The sequence below is a fragment of the Agelaius phoeniceus genome, chromosome 4 (assembly GCF_051311805.1).
Source record: "Agelaius phoeniceus isolate bAgePho1 chromosome 4, bAgePho1.hap1, whole genome shotgun sequence".
NCBI lineage: Eukaryota > Metazoa > Chordata > Aves > Passeriformes > Icteridae > Agelaius > Agelaius phoeniceus.
Window position 1 is genome coordinate 36,235,082 of NC_135268.1, and position 20,279 is coordinate 36,255,360.

The 20,279-nt window shown below is 40.6% G+C and overlaps 1 protein-coding gene across 3 annotated transcripts in view; it reads right to left on the reverse strand.

Annotated features, from left to right (window-relative positions):
* SPOCK3 (SPARC (osteonectin), cwcv and kazal like domains proteoglycan 3) overlaps window positions 1–6,114 on the reverse strand; it is a 165,661-nt gene extending 159,547 nt beyond the window's left edge. For 2 of the 3 annotated variants that reach the window (XM_077177279.1, XM_054632779.2), the window contains exons 1-2: window positions 5,983–6,114; window positions 5,637–5,813 (exon numbers count right to left, since the gene is read on the reverse strand). In XM_077177279.1, coding sequence (XP_077033394.1) covers window positions 5,637–5,813 — 177 coding nt within the window. In that variant the 5' untranslated portion in view covers window positions 5,983–6,114. Of the gene's footprint in view, window positions 1–5,636; window positions 5,814–5,930 lie in introns of all 3 variants that reach the window. The other variant, XM_077177278.1, reaches the window with a different exon arrangement.
* Between the last annotated feature and the right edge of the window lie 14,165 nt (window positions 6,115–20,279).

A 20,279-nucleotide genomic window follows, 5' to 3' on the forward strand; every position in this document is an offset into this window, starting at 1 on the left:
TTCTTCAGAGAAAGGAGATGAAGATAAGATGAAACAATGTTATCAGCTTTACTTTAGATTATGAGGGCAATCTAAGGAAAAGCACATTACCATTTACTTAACTTCTAAACGTCAGCTACATAAAGAGCTTCCAAGTTAATGCCTTCCAAGAGACATTTAGGAGTTCAGTGTTAACAATAGCTTGAGATTAGTAGACTCTGCCTTTTCAGCCAAAAAAAGTATTTGGCACTAGAAACAGGCAGCAAAAGCAGACCATAGGAAAAGTAATCTGCAAAAGAAAACAGGAATCCATACTCGAGAATGAATTAAAGGCACATAAAAATTAGACACTTTTGTCTATAACACAGAAGAAAGGAAAAATTAAGATTTGCATTATTCTTTCCCATTATAATTTGTTACATTCTATCTAGAAGTTATGAACAATTCAATAGCTTCTTAAATTTCCTAATTAATTAAAATTAATACAAATTCCGGACACTTTCCCATATTTTACAGTTTAAAAAAGAGCAGTCAAGTCCTTATTAAGCTTCATTTCAAAGGCAGTAATTACAGGTGAAGGTACAAAATACTTATTCTGTCAGACCTCCTAGGCTTCAAAATTTTTCCTCCTTCACCATATTAATAAAACTCAGGTCATACAAAGTAAGTCATGGTTAAAAGGGACTGACACTACTTTAGAAGTGCTAGTTTCAGCTAACAGTGGCATGTGGAAAAGATTCAAAGCCCTATTTGCAAAAGTAACTTTATTACAAGATCTTGGTTTAACTTAGGTTTAAGGCAACACAAAAAAGCAGCTCATCTTTCATGTTTTCAATTGCATTTTCTCCTGACATCATGATCATGACATATGCATGCTGTAAAAGAGCTGCTATACCCAATAACCCAATAATAAGGTTTTTTACCCTGAACTATAAAAAGTACTGAAGAAATAAGACCACCAAAACATTTTTCACAACTAATGAGTTAACATGAGTTAGAGAAAAGACCATGACTGATGCACTATCCAGTCCTAAATACTGACTTCCTCTAAAGTACATTTAGGATCCTCCATAAACTATGAGGGCTTCTTGTCCATTGCAAAAATCTTGTTGAACAAAAGTCCTCCTCCTCCTCAAGTAAAGTCACTGGTACTCCACTCTTAAAGCATGAAAACCTTCTGAATATTTACATGGTAATCCCACAATAAAGTGCAAAGAACTTGTGATGAATCCCCTTTAAAAGGGCCTTTGGCTTTCTCAACTGTACAAAGATGTAGTTGTGATCCACACAGAGATGTTCAGCTCAAAACAGTAACGCACAGTTGGCATGGAGCTTAACTGAGGGGCAGTGTTCGTTTTTGAGAAGCCTTAAACCTCCAAAACAGACAAGGGAATAATTAATGCTGGCTATTCTGAATTGCTATGGAGACTTAATGTTTAATTTATCTCCTTTCTAAACACAGAGGTCTAGTTTTCACTAATGTTGAAAAAACTTACTCTTTAAATACTTCCAAAAGACTCCTCTGGGAAGCCAAGCTGCCCGAACTTGCCACATGTAGAAGGCAACACATTCAATGGTCAATGTGAGAAAACCTCACAGCAAAGCAGAGTAAAAAGGAGTACTACCAGTGCAAACTTCCTCTTCCTAGCTGTTTGGTTTTACAGTCTGTTCAATTTTCTTCTACTTTCTGCACCCTTGATATTAAGATGGTGGGATGATAGTTAACGCTATAGTATGATGCAGCTGGTTACAATGATCAACCAACCCTATTATTCTGTAGCAATACTATGACACAGTTGAGTTGTGGAACTCATTTATCAACTTAAATTTGAAAATACAGCAATCACTTAAATTTTGACCTGTGAAAAGGTATATATCTCGTTTAACTTGCTTTTAACAAGCAAGTAAAACCCAACATCTCTCTTCCAGCTGCAAATAAAATTTACCATGTAAAATACAGTCTTTTTAATGAACACAAATGCACAAGACACCTTACAAATATCAATTACTAAAATTAGTTACTCTATAGAACCTTGCTTCATTGTATTTTAAAGAAATTAAAATTAAAATTTCTGAAAAAAGCGTGAAAGATTTTCAGTAGTGATACAACAGACAACTAAGGTTGTATGCAATTTTGTCCAACTGACTTGAAAGATATAAAAAGACAAAATGATTTTAAATGACAAAGCCACTCTGTTTTGTTCTAAGATTAAAAACACTACCACTATTTGGAAAGTAATCAGAAAGAGAAAAATAATTGCTATATTCCAATACTCTGTTTTTCTCCACAGATTTACAGCATTATGAGTAATGAAGGTTTGCTAGATAAGATTTAGGATGCTCAAAGTAGGAGAGCATAAATGTAATGCCATTTCTCAATCACATTTTTCAAAAGCAATAATCTTTATTTCAGACAAACTGCAGTATATGTATATATATTTATCAAGTGTCTAGTGCTATCATCATAGATAAAACCATTACCACAAAGCACTATCAATATAACAAAATATGAATGAAGAAGATTTCCCTAACAGCATCTACTGAAAAGCCTCAGCTCCCAAGCCTGAAATAAACTGAGGATCCATTCCCATGGGCTAGAACCTCCCAGCATCCTGACAGCACTGGCTGCTGAAGCAGCCTAACCAGGCAGCTTGGAAAACCTTAATAAACACATGAACCCTGAGACTTACTTTACTGACAGATGTGAATAGTTGCAGCTACTCAGCAACTGGACTGCAGCACAAGATGGGGTTGAAAACTCTTCCTCCCACAAATAAATGTACCCTTGTATGGAACCCAAAATGGTTTGACTTGCACATACAACTTAATGGAGATGGTATTTGACACGTCCCATCTCCTCCATCTTTAAGATGAAAAGTCTCCTATTTAAAAACAAGACCATTCTCAATTTTTGCTCAAGTAAAAGAAGTGGGAAGGTAGGTAGCCTCTAACACACATCTAGTTTCCCACTGTTATATGTTAAGGCACAATTCTTGCCTAGACCTACTGCATTATTTGCAACAGATTTGTCAGAATTATCAAGATCTTTCAAAAGAAATGAAAAGTCAGTTACAGTTCTGCCTGTACAAAGTACTGAAAATATCTTAGCTAGTAATCACACATTAATAACACTTAGTGACAAAAATGACATTTTAGGGTACGTTAAGAGAGCTAGGTTTAGAGATGGCTTGGCTTTTGGCTTTTTATAAATAAAATATCATATCCTGGTTTAGCAGGTTCTGTAAGGGCTCCCTTTCTGAATGACTGTGTTCTTTCTCACTGTGATCTAAAGCTCTTAAGAAACTGAGCCAATGAGCCAGAAGTCAGGGTCATTATCTTTCACATTAATCAGTCCTGTCAGTTAAGTCTTAAGTTAAGCTTTTAAATACTTCTTTTCACACCAGAATTCCATCTCACCCTTACATCTGTAGGGTATCGAAAGCCTGCAAAAAATATCCTACTCGGACCAGAGAATTAAATTACAAACACAGGCCTTGCATACCTTGATTTTAACTCTGCAAGACAGTTACCCCTACACATGTTTCAAATGCTGCTGTCCTGTTCCTTAACAGGAGGCCACTTTGGAATCACTAATCACATTGCTAATCACAATTTCAAAACCAACAAATTACAGTCACACAAGTAAATTTACTAATTTTATAAAAATGTAGGATGGCAAAACTTCTCCACCATGTTATATTTAAGTATGATAATTGATAAGTGTTCTTACAAGATATTTTTCTAATGCATTCTTGTGCAGGTAGATTAACACAATTTTGGAGGGTGGTCTACAGTTATATGTTATGAATTACTGAAAACTACCCATCCATGCTTTACAGGGAGAGCCTTGTAATATTAAATAAATATTCCAGACTGGGTACCAATCAGCAGGACATAAGCATGCTGCACAAGAAATAAAAGCATACACTTCACTGAAGCACCAGCCTTATAAAACTCACACTGTGTAAAAATAAGCCAGCATATTTGCAAATTGCCTCAGAAGAATCAGTATGCAGTATTCCTCAAAGCAGTCACTCTTAAAACCCTTGGGGACACCTACTTGTCACAGAATAAATTATCTGGCTAATATCCAATATTACAGTACACGTCAGTGGGCACCCAGGAGACGGGCATTAGAGAGCACTTAGCTTCCTCAGCCTTGCAGGTTAGTCCTTACATAAATGACTTTGCCCAATTACAAAACATAACTGATGATTGTATTTTGGAGTTTTCTAGCAGCAGCCTTTAATCCTAGAACATTTTTATAGCACCAGATTTTCGCTTGTTTTTTTTTTTTCCCCAAAATCACAGGTCCCAATGCACGACATACTGAACTAATATTTTTCACATGAACCTAAGCTCTTTTATTTTTAAGATATGCAAGGCAAACAAAAATATCTGACTACTGACTGGAAGTGCTCTCAAACACCAGAATTAGGCTGTATAATAAAAACTATTGTGAAAATAAGTTCTCCCACAACTCTGGTAGCTCTTTCCCAGTTGCTTAAGATAAATAGCCAAGTTAGCATCCCACAGACATAAAGCTAGAAAATACATCCATCACAAGACATTCCAGGTCTCAGAAAAATAAGAGACTTATTGGAGACATTTACTTTGCTTTGCTACAGCAAACCGCAGTCACCAGCAGGCTGTAGAACAAGAAGAAACCTGTTGCCTCTGAAGTTGCAAACCAAATCAATGCTTTACACCAAATCAAAATCCAGTATGTTAAACAGTAAAGAAAAGAGAAAATGATTTTGCATGGTTGGAATTCGGATTTTTAAAAGTGACACCAAGGGACGCAGGATACTGGATGCTCAAAGAAAAGCTTTTCCACTGAAAGAAATGTGAACGGCTTTTGAAAATAGGTTGCGTTTTACTGAACTTGCGGCAAACGCAGCCCGAACTAGGCGCACAGGCGAAGCACGCTGAGGACAGAGCCACCTTACAGCGGCAGGTTTCGTAACTGATGAGATTCGGGTCAGGCTGGGGCTGCTGCTCCCGGGCTCCGGGCACGGCGCTCCGGACACGGCGCAGCGCTGCGCCGAAGCCCCGCACCCCCGACACCGAGACCCGGCCGTGAGCGCTGCCCCTTCTCCCCCGCCCTGCCAGCCGGCACTAATGACAGGGCAAGGCGAGACGCGGCGGTGCCGGCCGCTGCCGCTGCTGCCAGGTGCCCGGGGAGGGCGGGGGGACGGAGGGGGCTCTGTCCCAGGGGGCCCCGGCGGAGCGGCGAGCCCCGGCCCCGCGCCCCACCGCATCCCCTCCCGCAGCGGGGCGGGCAGCGGGAGGAGGGAGGACGAACGCGGCTCTCCCCCTCCACGCCTGGCGCCCCGCAGGGCGGGAAGCGGCTCCCGCGGCCCGGCCCGCCGGGCCTCAAGGTGCGGGCTGGGTGCCCCGCACGGCCCGGGCACGCCGGGCGCTCCTGCCCGCTCCGCGGCGGAGCGCACCGGGAGCTGCCCGGCGGGACCCCCAGCCTCCTCGCCGAGGCGCCGCAGACAATTATTTAAGAATTAAAATTCGGGGAGAAGGGGGAAAGTTGAGGCTGTACCCCAGCTCCCGCTCCTCGAGGGATGCCCTACACCCTGCAGGAACGGAACCGGCGGGAGCGGGCTGGGCGCGGCTGCCGGCTGGCAGGGTGGAAGGGCTGAACTTACGTCTCGGAATTTGTTCCACTGCCCGACCTCCTTGTCGTACTGGGAGACGGTCGTGAGCCATTGTTTATCGTCCAGAAAATTGCCGCTGTCCGGTCTGCCCCCGGCCGCCGCCGCCGCCGCCGGGCTGCACCAGGCTGCTGCACACACGCACACCAAGGCTGCCGCCGCCGTGAGCATCTGGGCGAGAGGAAACACAGGCAGGGGGGTTACCCACGGCGGAGCCCGAGCCCGACCCCAGCCGGGGGCTGCCGGCGGGGGACGGGACAGCCGCCCGCGGCGGGCCCCCTCGCCCACCTGAAAGCGGCGCCCCGGGGGAAGGGGAAGGGAAGGCAGCCCAGCCCGTCACCTTGCTGCGCGCCCCGCACCCGCGCTCCTCGCCGCGGCCGGAACAGGCGGCCCCGCGCCCGCTCGCTCCCCGCACGCGCCGCCGTCTGCGGCCGCCCGTCCGTCCGCCCCGCTCCCGCGCCGCGCGCGCCGCCCGCCCCTCGCCCCGCCCCGCCCCCGCCCCGCGCCGCGCCGCGCGCCGCACCGGGAGAGGCGCGCGCCCGCCGCTCCCGCCGGGAACCGCGCGGGGCCGGCAGCACCGGCACATCCCGGGCACCGACACACACCCCCCGGGCACCGGCACACCCCGGGCACCGGCACACCCCGGGCACCGGCACATCCCCGGGCACCGGCACACACCCCCGGACACCGGCACATCCCGGGCACCGGCACATCCCCGGGCACCGGCACACACCCCAGGCACCGACACACACTCCCGGGCACCCGCACACACCCCCGAGCACCGGCACACACCCCGGGCACCCGCACACATTCCCGGGCACCGGCACATTCCCGGGCACCGGCACATCCCCGGGCACCCGCACACACCCCGGGCACCGGCACACACTCCCGGGCACCGGCACACACCCCCAGGCACCGGCACACACTCCCGGGCACCGGCACACCTCGGGCACCGGCACACACCCTGGCACCCGCACATCCCCGGGCACCGGCACACACCCCCGGGCACCGGCACACACTCCCGGGCACCCGCACACACCCCCGAGCACCGGCACACACCCCGGGCACCCGCACACATTCCCGGGCACCGGCACACCCCCGCCGAGCCCTGCCCGACTCCGCAACAGCCGCGCGGTGCCGCCGCCTCCTCCAGGTGGGGGTGGATGCCGCTGGAACTTCGCTCCAGCTTCGCTGGCTCCTCGCAGCCCGAGTTAGATCGGCGAAAAGCCCCAGGCGGACACGATCCTTCCGAACTCACAGGCACAGACAGAACTTCCCGCGCCTGCGGGACAAGGAGAGACACGAGCTCGCGGGGCGCCTCTGAGCGCTGATGGAGGCGCACTGTGATGCCGCCTGCCCGTGTTATCCCTTTCGTAAGGATCGTGCACACTTCCCTCTCTTTCTGGCTTTTGTCTTTTAAAAAAGCAAGAGTGGGTTAACTCCAAGTCTTTAATGACAACCATGAGCAACCATGCTTTCCCGAATTAGTTAAATTTAATTTAGAATTGAGCAAGGGGCAAGAATAGCTCAATTACCTATCCAGCATTCCTGCCTCCATATTTAAGTTCTATTTGCCGTCCTGTTGACCTCTCTAATCCAATTTTTAATGTTAGCTTTATTCCCTAGACTTGAGTCACGCGCTGCTTTTTAGGTTTGTATTAGCCGCGTGGTGCAAGGATTCGCCAGAGGGAACGGGGCAGAGGCTGAGGGGTGGCCTCTGTGGGAAGAGGTGTGGGACTCCCGTTTCGGGAACAGCCGGCTCCTGGCAACTCCACAGCGGACACTTCGCGGCCACAGCTGAGCCGTTCGGCCAAGCTGGCGGTGCCTCCGTGAAAGCATCGCTGAGAAAGGGCAGAAAGGCTGCGCGGGGAGGGGAAGTGGGGACAGAAACGGTGACAAACAGCAGGGAACGCCGGGGCCAGAGAGGGATGAGAAGGTGCTCTCCGGGGCAGAGCGCTGCAGACCCTGGCAGACTCATGCCAGAGCAAAGGGATTTACCCAGAGAAACTCGGGCAAGCCCAGACCGGAGCTCATTTTCCGGAAGGACTGCAGCCGATTGGAAAGCCATGCCAGAGCAGAGGGAAAGTGCAAGAAGGAACGAGCAGTGAAGAGAAATTGTTACATGCTGACTGTACGCGCCCTCAATTCTCTCTGTGCTGGTCACGGAGAGAGGAGTTTGGAATTAAGAGGAGCCTGGGAAAAGAAGGGAGAAAAGTTGTTCTTTTAACGTGTGTCTTCGCCTTTAGCACTACTCAAACTAGCTGTTACGTTTTTATTTTAATTGGCAGTAAATCTTCTTCCAATCAAATTTGTTTTGTCTGCAACAGTAATCGATAAAGAGTATTCCTGATTTTATTTAACCCATGAGCTCTCTCACTCCTATTCTTCCTAGACTCGTCCTGCTGGGGAGAGGGGCTGTGAGCAGCTGGGTGAATGTTTGGCTGTTAGCCAAGATTAACCCACTGCGAGGTAGCCAAGTATATCAAGTATGCAACACTCTCAGTGTCGTTGCTGAAAGTTTTTTCTGTGGTAAAATATGAGTTACTTTCAGACCTGGTACTAGGGTCAAGTCCATCAAGAGATTCTCTGATGGCATAAAAATGCCACTTCATGCAAATAGAGAACTGATTATGAGATTGCCACTGATTTTAACAAGTTTTGATTTTGGTCATGAACTGTAACTACAGACAGATAGTAGAGTATTAATTAAATCAAATAACCTACATCATACAGTACATAATACATGCCATTTTGTTCCTAAACTTGTGTCACTAAAATCAATGAAAATCGTGTCACTCGTATGACAGAGGATGATTGCCAGATTAGGATTTATGTGCCTGACTCTAAAAATGCTACCTATCCAGAATGATATTATATTCTGTAATAAATGAATCATAAAATTCAAAGCAAATGGATAGAGGGACTGCACAGAGGCTAAATAAGAATCAATAAAACAGTCATGTTATGCTCAGGGTGGGTTATAGTGTCAGTGCTTTACAGAATCATTCTCTGACAATCCAGTTTGTACTTGTCAGTCTTAATGTTAATTTCCTACAAATTGCTTTGCCCTTTGGCAAAGAAGAAAGTTCTCAATAAAGCTAATGTGTTGTTTGGGGGTTTTTTTAAGAATTACTTATTTAAACATTTTTAACAGCATCCCAATTCCTGAATTTGTGTTTTCCCTTACCCAGCAGTAAGGTGATCTAGTTTTGTTCTGATTTGCTTCACCTGTGTTTGACGATTTCCTCCAGATAATGTTAGTACTTTTAAGTTATTGTTCATCTTTCTATACTTAGAGAAGAGGAATAAAAGTGGCTAAGATTTGCATTCAGTAAAAATCCTTAGAAAGGGGAAATCTCTTATGGTTTGAGTTTTACAGAAGTTTCACTGCAATTTGTCTAAAATGTGATCTTCAACACCTATCACTGCAGTTTCTACTGACAACACATACTAATGATCAATTATATGTAATTTTGCCTGAACCAAGCTATTTGAAGTCTTTAATAATTCTAAATGTATTCCTTATAATTTTAACCACTCTGATCTCCACATAATTGGTTTAAGAGCCTCATTCTGATCAAGGACTTTATGCAAGTTGGTAATTCCATTTATTCAAGTACACAATGATACTTGATTGAAATGGCATTTTGAAGATACAAAACTAACAAGTTTTCTTTTTCTTTTCCTCAATAATTTCACTTCTCTTCAAAGATTAAATCTATGCACCTTGAGAAATATTCTTTATTTTAAATGTACATACATTTCTTACAGAAAATGTAACTATTGTTACATGCTGACGTGTTTAACAATAGCATCCTAAAGATGTGACAGGGAATCTGTTACTGCAGCAATGGTAAGAGAATAATACTAATGGTAACAGGAATATGATTTTGAAATGAGAGTTTAGAAACTCTGCCTCATAGCTCTTCACCATTTTCCAGTCAAGAAGCATTGTTGTTATTAACAAAAAAACTCTTTCTTCTCGATTCCAAAACATGATCTATTTTGCAAATTTTTGGTAACAAATATTTCAATATTAAGACTTACTAATTTAGAATAATAACTTTTCAGATGTCTTCCCCTCTGAGTAGTTGATGAATCCTACAGGAAGGTAGCAATGAAGATGGTGTAGCTGGTAATATACTTCCAAGTTGGAATACTGATGTGAGTAATATGGTTGTTGCACAAGGAAAAGGATGGAAAGAGAATAAAAGAGGGAGTATACATTTAAATATGTATTTTGTGTACACATCTGTGTGTTATATGAAAAAGCGCTGGAATTCCGTAACGTATGCATGAAGTTATACATTGGAAGAAAAGTTTGTATGCATAGGTTCCATATGCATGGAAGAGAAGGGACATGCTGAGAAATTATTAGGAAATGGAAGGAAATTTATGCCCTGAATAGTGTCACAAAAGTGCTTTACTCACTTCCTGCAAATGAAGGCAATTAAGTATGGAGGTCATTTTTTGAAAGTATTTTAACTGCAAGGGCTGTGCTATTATATTTGAATAAACTTATGTTGAAGGGAATCCCAAGGGAACACCTAGGCATCCCACTGCCCACAGGCAAAACCAGAAATTCCTTGTCACTGCTGGTAGATGTCAATCCAAATCTACTTCTAGAATCACCACTGTTGGAGTCTGTCTGTGGTAGAAACTCCACACTGATCTGTGTCAACTGGTTTTACTAGACTAATTTTGGAAGAGGTTTCCAATACCTGAAACAAGTTGATCTTACTGCAATTTAAGCTTAGAATTTATGGTTAATCCTATTCACCAAAAATATGAAGAACAAATTACTCTTTTCCTCTGATCAGCAGTCTTTCCCATGTTGGAAACTATTGTAACCCCACTCTGTATTTCGTCCCAATGATATGTTTATTACCATATTTTTACCCTGTTCTTTTAATCTTATACCATGATTTTGAGATCTCTGATCACTTTATTATCCCACTGAATTGGGCATTGAGGTTTTTCCATTGCCAATGTCTAGAACACCGTTGAACAGAGCAGAGGATTTACTTCATAAACCTAAATTATTTTGGCTTGATTGTCTTTGGTATCTTCCAGACATTTGGACATACTGTGCTGAATTACGTGTCCCTGTATTTTCCAGAAATTGAAGGTGGAATGACAAGAGTTTCATTTTCTGACCCTTTTTCATCCACTTTTTTGAAAGTCCCTTTTTAAAGAAACCCTTTAATTTGCTTTGGTTTTTTACAGCCATCTGGAACCTGCTTGCTCTCTACAGTTTCTCAAAAGTGATGACTAACAATTTTGAGATCCTTTCAAACAATTCTGTGAATATTCGGGGCAGAGTTCATAAGAGGATTAGAACAATCTCATTTTTACAAAAATTACAAAATAGATTTGTTACAGACAAAGTCTGTCTAAGCCCTTTCTTTTTCTTGTCATTGCTGTGATGACTGAGTTAACAAACTACATGCCATTAATGACTGATGCATAGGTTTTAAATTTCTTTTTCTTACATTTCTCTCCTTACTGCATTCTTCCTCCACAATGGGATTCATCCTTTCCTTTAATCTTCTTTATAGTAATACTATGTTTGCAATTATTTTTATTAACCTTGAAGTCTTTTGCTAGCTGCATCTCAACTTCTCCTTGACTTTTGCTACTTGTGCCTTGAACTGATTTGAAGTATTCATCTTTCATTCTTCTGTAACATTCATCTTCTACTTCAGGCCACTGCAGTCTTCAAGGTTTAGTGTATTTGTCTTCTATGGCTTTCCCCATTCTTCTGCTATTACTGCAATTCAATCCTTAATATTTTTCCTGGAGGCTAAATGCTCCAAGGTACTCATATTTCTCATTCTTCATGAATTTGATTAGATTGCTAAACACCTGTGGTTCTCTGCTAAAACAAGTACTGTCAAAAAGGCAGAAACCACAAAGATCCAGAGAGCATGGTAGCTCAGATGGTCGGCATTAAGGACACATCCATCTGTTTTTATGGACAACTTACATAGGCTTCAGAATAAGGTATTGTTATGTGGGCCTATCCAAGATCAGAGGCAGAAGACCATCTCAAAACAGGTCTAAGCAAAGTCCTCACAAGCCTACAGCTGCAACAGAAAATATTTTAATGGTGTGGCATCTCTGCCTAACACTGCATTTAATCTTTCTGATGTTCTGTATAGCCCCAATTCCCACAGCAGCTGCAAAAGAAATTCACGAAGATAAATCCTGAAACTCAGGCCTTCAAAAATAAGAGAATTTCTTCTTCATCCAAATTTGTTAAACACAGAAAGATCTGGCTTTTTATATAATACAAAGTGAAGAACCTCCCCAGCCAAACTCAGGAACTCAGATTTGATCAAGCCTAGTCAAGAAAAAAACCTTGTCTATAGATAAAAACTTAATTTTTCACTTTGGCCATGGAATATTTTAAGTTGTCATGGTCAAATTAAATTTTATGTCTCTAGAAAAGCATGCAATGAATTTTTCTATTTGTTGATGTTCAAAAATTCATAATTCTTTTCTTGTCCAGTGAACAATTTCAAATGTATGTTAAAATTTACCACACAATAATAAGCAGTGCCTTGATGCCAAGGACAATCTTCTATCTCTAACGTATCAATTCTTTTAGATGCAGTTTATTCATTATTAATTGGGAACTCCTCTCATCTGACTGTTCTCAGTAGACCAAAAAATATCTGAAACTTTTCCTATCCTGGAGTTTTATCTGGCACACATCGCAGCTTCCATAAAAAGGCAAATGTCTCCTTGTGTCCTAGTCTCAGACACACCCTCTCAAATCAAACACTGTATGCAGTAGATTTTCTATGAACAAAACAGTCAAAACATCATAGGATTGGTAGAGCTTCTAAACCAATACCTGTTAAGACCTTCCTGTGTTATTCACAATCTCCTTGAGAAGATGTTTTCCTAGTTTAAGCATCTCCATTTTACATGTTCCTTGTATAGAAGTACTCAGCTTCAAGAGCTGTGGCTGAATTTTCAGATCTGGTTTTATTTAAACACCAAACAATGTTGGGCATCAAGCTGACATTTGTGTGTTGGATGGTGATGTGTTTTAACCATCTCACACCATAAAATCTCAATAGAAGCAATTCAGAAGTTGGGTTGGACACAGGTACCCCTTGTGAGCTTTGACTTATCGAAATTTCTTTCTCGCCACTTTCTGTAATTAATTATTCTAGAAGTTTATGGAGTAGGTCAGCAGTTTTCCAATTCATACCCTCTATAGTTTATGTTTTCCAGAGTATGATTGAAGAAAGTCTTCCACATGTTTCTTATTTCTCAGGCAAAAATGAGAAATAAGGATAAGAAAAGAGGATGTGATACTGCTCCTATCTTTACCCACTGAAATTTTCCTGTTTGCTCAAATATGTTGGTCAGAAATATACAATTTGAGTTATGCTGAACAAAAAGTACTATGGGTGATAGTATGATATGAAAGGTATATTTGGTTTGGGTGCCCTTATTTCATGATGCATTTTCAACCCTAAAGTAAGTTTTAAGAATAATATTGCAAATTCACTTGTATAACTTACCTGGGCAATTAATTCTAGTGCAGACAAAATTTGAAGATGAAATATGTAATGAAACTTTTAGCTCTTCATTCTTTTGAATAAGAATTAAAATAACATGAAAAAAAAAAAGAAGCATATTACATAAGAGAAGAGTTTGGGGTTATTTTAAATTTTCTCTCTGAAACACACTCCAGTTTTTCTTTACTATTTAGATCACCAGCATCTTTTAAGAAATGTCTCTGCAACACAGTTTGAAAAAACATTAATTATTCTAATCATTGCGGTTGATTAAACAGGTAGGGGACCCTTTTTGATTCTTCATTTGCCACTTTTTCCTCCTTCCTGAGGGCTCTGCACAGCTGGAGATTTTCAGCCCTATTGTAGCCTCCTCATCTTAGTAAAGTTCTTTTGGCATGCTAATTAATCTCCTTCCCAATATTTACTCTCCCTGACCACAAGCCATTGTCTGCTCTTACATCTTATTTTGAAGAGACGGGGTTCTTGAAATTCTTGAATGCTTCTCTCAACAATAGCTCTAGCCTATATATAATGTAGCAAGCAAGAAAATTATTTAATGATAAATTTCTAACTTTGACACTGTTTTCATGGGGTCTTTTTAACACAATTTAAGACTTTGCTTTTCTTTGGGGTTTTTTTGGGTTGGATTTTTTTTTTTTCTGCAAAACTGGGGTTAGTTTTTTTCTGTTTTGCCAGAACACTAATCAGAATGGCAAGGTTTAGCCAAATACTGAAATTCCAATTTATCCAATACAGAAACATTCTGCTTTATATTAGTTCATATTTCAGATTTTTTGAATCTTATTAAGAAACTAATGTTTACCTGTAAAATGCAAAGCAATTGGATGCAACATATTTTGTTATTATATACTGGACATAGATTGGATATATGCTGGTCATTGCATATCAAATATCCTACCAAGCTTTATCTTCTTAATAGAGCAAATACATATTAGACACTTCTAATGTATTAATTGCCATTGGGACTGTTACAGAAGATTTAATAAAATCTAAATAATTCCAATAATATCTAAAAATGTCCACAATAAGGTGTCATTTATGAAGAAAGCTATCCTTTATCAAAATGTTTTACATGAGGAATAAAAGAAACAAGGCTCATGTTTTTACTCATCAAAGATGGGTAGCTACAAATTTGGCCTAATGTCATGTCTCTGAAAGATATAAGTCTTCACAAAAGTCTTCACAAAAGCAAAAGCTAAGCTGATCAAAATAGAACCATCTTGTCCCTCTCTTCTGTCAGTAACTGAGCAAAGGCCTTTCCCCACAAGCATCCTGTATTTTATAGTGATGACAGGTTTACATGCAATACTTTATTGACTAACTGTAGGCCGATTAATTAACCTATAGAACTAGCTAGAGACAGTGACAATACTCAGAGTTTGGTTGAACTCACCATGCCATCTCCACCTAAAACATCTCTTTACTGTAGAATCATAGAATCATTTAGGATAGAAAAGATATTTAAGATCATCAAGTCCAACCATTAACCAGCACTGACAAGCCCATCCCAAACCACAGCTGTAAGTGCCACATCTACATGCCTTAAATACTTCCAGGGATGGCAACTCAACCACTTCCCTGGGCAACCTGTTCCAGCGCTTGACAACCCTTTCCATGAAGAAATTTTTGCTAATATCTAGTCTAAACCTCCCCTCATGCAGCTTAAAGCTATTTCTTTTTGTCACCTGGAAGAAGTGAGCAACTCACACCTGGCTACAGCCTCCTTTCAGGCAGCTGTAGAGAGCAATAAACCCTGAGCCTCCTTTTCTCCAGGCTCAATAACCCCAGCTGCTCCTTGTAAGATCTGTGCTCGAGATCCTTCACCATCTCCACTGCCCTTCTCTGGACCTGCTCCAGCATTCCAGTGTCCTTTCTGTGTGAGTGGCCAGAAATGAACACAGGCTTCTGGTGTGGCCTCACCAGTGTCATGTACAGGGGACAATCACTGCCATGGTCCTGGTGATACAATCTGATGCCACTGTTTCTGATACAAGCCAGGATGTCACTGACCTTCTTGGCCACCTGGGCACACTGCTGCTACCCCAGCACCCCAGGTCCTTTTCCAACAGGCAGCTTTCCAGCTGCTCTTCCCCAAGCCAGCAGGGCTGCATGGGGCTGTGGCTGAAGTGCAGGACCCAGTACCTGGCCTTGCTGAGCCTCAGACAATTGGCCTCAGCTCATTGATCCAGCCAGTCCGGTTCCCTCTGCAGAGCTTGCAGCCCTCCCGCAGATTAACACTCCCACCCAACCTGATGTTGATCTGGAGGACTGCACATATTCAAAACAATTTTGCTATGAAAGTCAAGCCTTGCTTAGTTACCATGATAGATTCTGGAGCAGTGTAAGCATTACAGGAATCTGTATTACAACAGAAGAAGAATCTCAGTTTTGCAGTTCAATCACAAACCACATCTATTCTTTGGCTCTGCTCCTAGACCTGTGTAAGACATTTCAGAATTACATGGGTTAACTGGCTTATTTTTCTCCTGCAAAAGCACATGTACAGTTGAAGCCAAGTCCATTCCTAATCAAATACATAATTTGACAGGAGTTCACATTTGTGCCCATTAAGTTAATTTGTTTTGGGCCTGTAGGCACTATCACACATGCTGTATGTCTTACCTTGTTACCAACTCAGTCAGAAGTGAGAGGAGGCCACGCAAGTAAGTACAATTTCTTTACAAATAACCTCCATATAAAGTCTAGGTCTCTGAAATGACATTTCTTTTCTTATTATGAATGTGCTGTAATCATTAAACTTTCTGTATAATTTAAAAGCAAGTTAAATTGATCATAAATCTTGAAAAAAAAAAGAATTTTTAGGATATAACTCAGAAGAGCTTCTGTACATTTCTACCCAATTTTAAAATATGAAAATATAAAATTTACTGCAGGAAAAAACCTAACAATGGCACAATTCTTCAGAGAAATTTCATTTATTAAAACCTCTGATACCTTTTCATCTTTCTGTAACTTCCTGTCTTTCAAAATCACTTCTTTCCAATTAATTTCTTTTCTGTGATTTTCAGAATACAGATATATAGTTTCTCTTTTGCCTATTCCTTTTCATCTTTTTTCATCTCTCCCTCGTTCTCTCACTTTCTTCAGGTAACAGCTTTGGCTGTATTTTATCTTAATAATTATATACATGGTCTATTTCAGAAGTAGAGAATAGATGTAGAGCAAGACCACAACAAACAGCACTGCTCTGGAGAAGTGTTGGCCTTCCAGATTACCAGGACTGATGAAGCTATTGGGAGCAGATTGGCACTAATTTATAGATAATTGCAGTTTCCAGTCTAATCTCTTTGTACTGAACTGGACATTTTAAATTGGCAGCAGGGTTTCACAATTGGCAGCTTGTCTTAATCAGGACATCTAAGAACTATATATTTTTCCATTTGATCATTCTTGTAATTATTTTGATTTTTTCATCACCTTTAATACATTAAAATCAGGGGAAAAATTCTAAACAAACAAACAAACAAACAAAACCCCCACAACCAAACAAAATAAGCATATAAAGTAAATAAAAATAAACAAACAAAATAAACCACAAACCACCAGAAAATAACCCAAGGAGCATAGGAAAGGAACTCCAGTTCCATGGCACTTCAATTTAGAAATAATCCAGGTAAACAGTTAAAATGTGTTGGTGCAAAATCATTTCTTTTTCTATGAAGGTAATTCTGCTTATTCTGTGGGCATTTTCACACAGCAAAATTTAACACTTTATCCAACCAAATTGAAAGATTTCATTTTTTTCAAAATTGAGGTGACCTACTAAAAAGTAGTTTCTGCCATAATTAATTGGCTGCAATTTTTAGTTTCTGTATTTCAAAGAGTAAGTTTCTGAGTCCTGGACTCTGTGGGCCAGATATGTCTAAACCTCAAAGGAGACTGTAAAAAGTTGTAGATGATGTAGTTTTGTCATAGAGCCTGGAAATTTCTAATAAACTGCCTTCTTAGGTAGAGCATAGGAGAGAATAGGAACATAGTGTTTAGACAATAAAAAAGTAATTTAGAGATACCAATATATGCAATTTGACATTCAATTAAAATTATTCTCTCAATTCAAGTCAATTAAAACACTGAACTTAAAGGAAAAATCCTTTTTAAAGTTTGGATTCTACAAATAGTTATAGGACACTGACTTTTCATCTCAACTTGACATAGAAAAAAGTGTGAAAGGAATGAAATATTGTACATATTGTGAAGAGTCTGGAAAGCAATTTATGAATCTATTGGAGACTTGCATGCCCCTTCCTTAAAGATGATTTTCCATTAGGGTGATCTGTTTCAAAGGGCACAAGATAGCATGGGGAGAATTACCATAATTCCAATCTCAAATCTAAATCCCTCTGAGATGGCAGTTTTTCTGCATCCATAGCAAACATTTTCTCCCTAGCATAGCACATAGTATGCCAAAGGCTGTGCATAGGAAGTGGGGAGACTTTTCTCAACTTCCTCCACTCTCTTTGACAAGTACAGGGCTTTAAAGGTTTTACCCAGAATTTAATCCAGCTAGGTTTAAATAGATTTGTTAGGTCACAGGTTTAACATTTCTACTGAAATTTTCTGCTCTTGAGTAGGGATCACATGCTTTTCTACAGTTTATTTTGTTGTGCTATGGTGCCTTTCTGGACAGCAGTGAAGATGCTACTGTCAGTCTGATGGTAACCCACCAAGCTACCCCCTAGATTCAGCAGTACCCCACCAGTAGACCTCAGTTCCTCCAGAGACTCCTACAGAGCTCAACAGAAATTCAGAAATGTATTGACACAGCTGATGAATCCTTCCTCTCACTTTGCATGTGGCTAGGCTGCCTACTAGACCATAACTTGCCCTTCAATTAATAGCTCCTCAAAGAATAATTGTTGGGATATTTTGTTAGCTTAAAACATTATGTGTCCAATGGTTTTCCAGTTTATTAGAGTAAAATAATGGTATGTTAATACACAACATGGTATTAAAATTTTGCATTAAAAAAAAAGGTTTTTTTATATCTATGTCACCATAACAAACTATTATGATTTATACTTTTATTATATTAACATATATCACACCAATCTCAACTATATCAACCCTGGAGATACAACAGCAAGTAATTCTGATCTCTCACTGATATGGTTTTGAGGTTTTTTTGTTTGTTTTGCTTTTTTTATTTTTTATAGTTCTCCTCTCCTTCATATCATCAAGGTAAACACAAAGAATCCCAAATTTCCTTTTACATTGTGCAAGCAACATAATTTCCCTATATTACAGTGCTTCTTGAGTGCTTCTTCCTTGCTCCAGGATTTATTTGAAGGAGGCTGCCTGTTTTTCAGAGAAACCCATAATACCCAGCATAGTCTCTCCAAATACCAAATAGAAGTCATCACTTAAATTGTAAGAGAGAAAGAAGGATGGACAGGGTGGATCTTTCAAGATTTTTTCACTCTTTGTACAAGTGCCATTCTGGATTCTATACAGAAATTTAATTTTCATGTATCACTCTGAATGATACACTCAATAGTAAAAGGGAGTCAAGAACATAGGAACTGAAATTTGCCAGCATCTTTGAGAATCCAAACCCCAAACTGCTAGCACCTTTGAAGGAGGGGTTGCATTGCATTCATTAAGGGATGCAAATCTGGGCTAGCTGTATGAAATCGATGTCTGAGTTTTTTCCAAAATCCTGCACAGCATCCAGCCTCATCAGAACAGTATCAGAACAATATCAAATAATCACCTCATTCCAATAACAGGATTTCCCTCAGATTCAGAGTTACAGAGCAGGAACAGTTTTAGTCACATGATAGAAGACTATCTTTTAATCAAGGTGGAGGAATGTCACCATTCTTCATCACTCCGTAACTTTTTGTATTGCTGACCACATATCAGAGTCATAATATTGGGGCTAATCAGTCCTTTCTTTTTGAGGGAGACTCACAATAAACAATTACATTTTCACCTAAGGTACCCCTGGAAGAGGGGGAGAATCATGTACCAAGAGAAGATTAGAAACCAGCAATGAGTGAATGACTCATGATGTCAAAAATCAGAGCTTTCTGATTTTTGACATCAACCTGTAACTATCTCAGTAGTATGAAAATTAGCTCCAAGACAGACCATAGTTCTGAGACCAAAACAGAAGCTATGGGGATAGGTAATATTTTGAGACAAGGCACAGACATTTTTATACAGTGTCCTAAAACTTGTGCCGAGGAAATCATCTTGATATCTCCTCTCAGAGATTGTTCTGATAATGCTGCACAGAATTAGAAGAACAGAAGCAAATTACATCTTCCACATTAAATGAATAGGCTGCATTGATCAATATACACCAAGTAGGATTACAAATGCCAGAAGTCTGCACTAATCACTAAAGACTTGCAATTGTGTTTTGAATTTGATTATTCCTGATCTTAGGCCATGTACATAGATAATATAAAAAGACAGAGAGTTATAAAGCATGCAATGAATGCTTTTATCTTAATAATAAACTAGGCATTTAAAATAGAATAGAATTGTCCTTTCCATAACTTGTTCAAAGCATTTTTACCAATCTGAAAAAGTGTGCCTAGCTATTGATTAAAATTGATTAAAATGCCTGTTGTTCTAATCCCTTATTAGATTTTTGGAGGGAGGTATTTAAGAGGTTACAGTAACAGTAAACAAAACTGAAAGGTGAATGGCAAAATCTTTGGGGTTTTGATTTCTAACAGATTCATGTTTTATAGTGCCACTACTCAATTTTTAAATATTTTATTTTTTACTTTTTGCATGGCAGGTGTTTCCCTTTTCTTTTAATTTCTCCATTTCTCTGATCCTATTCAGATATACTCACTAGCCAACTGTTTAATGCAGCAGGAATGAAGTTGTTTTGTCCTGAATACAATGCCAGTGCACTCACAGGGAATGAAATACACGACATTGGGTTAAAGGTCTGAAGAATTGTAGTGGTAAATAATATATATACTCTGAACATTTGGAAAGCTTTTATCTTTTGTTCCTTTAAGTCAAGGAGTAGTAAATTATAAATTCCTTCAAAAGTATATGGATAATAAATAGGGAAGTATTAACTAATGTTAGGTTAATG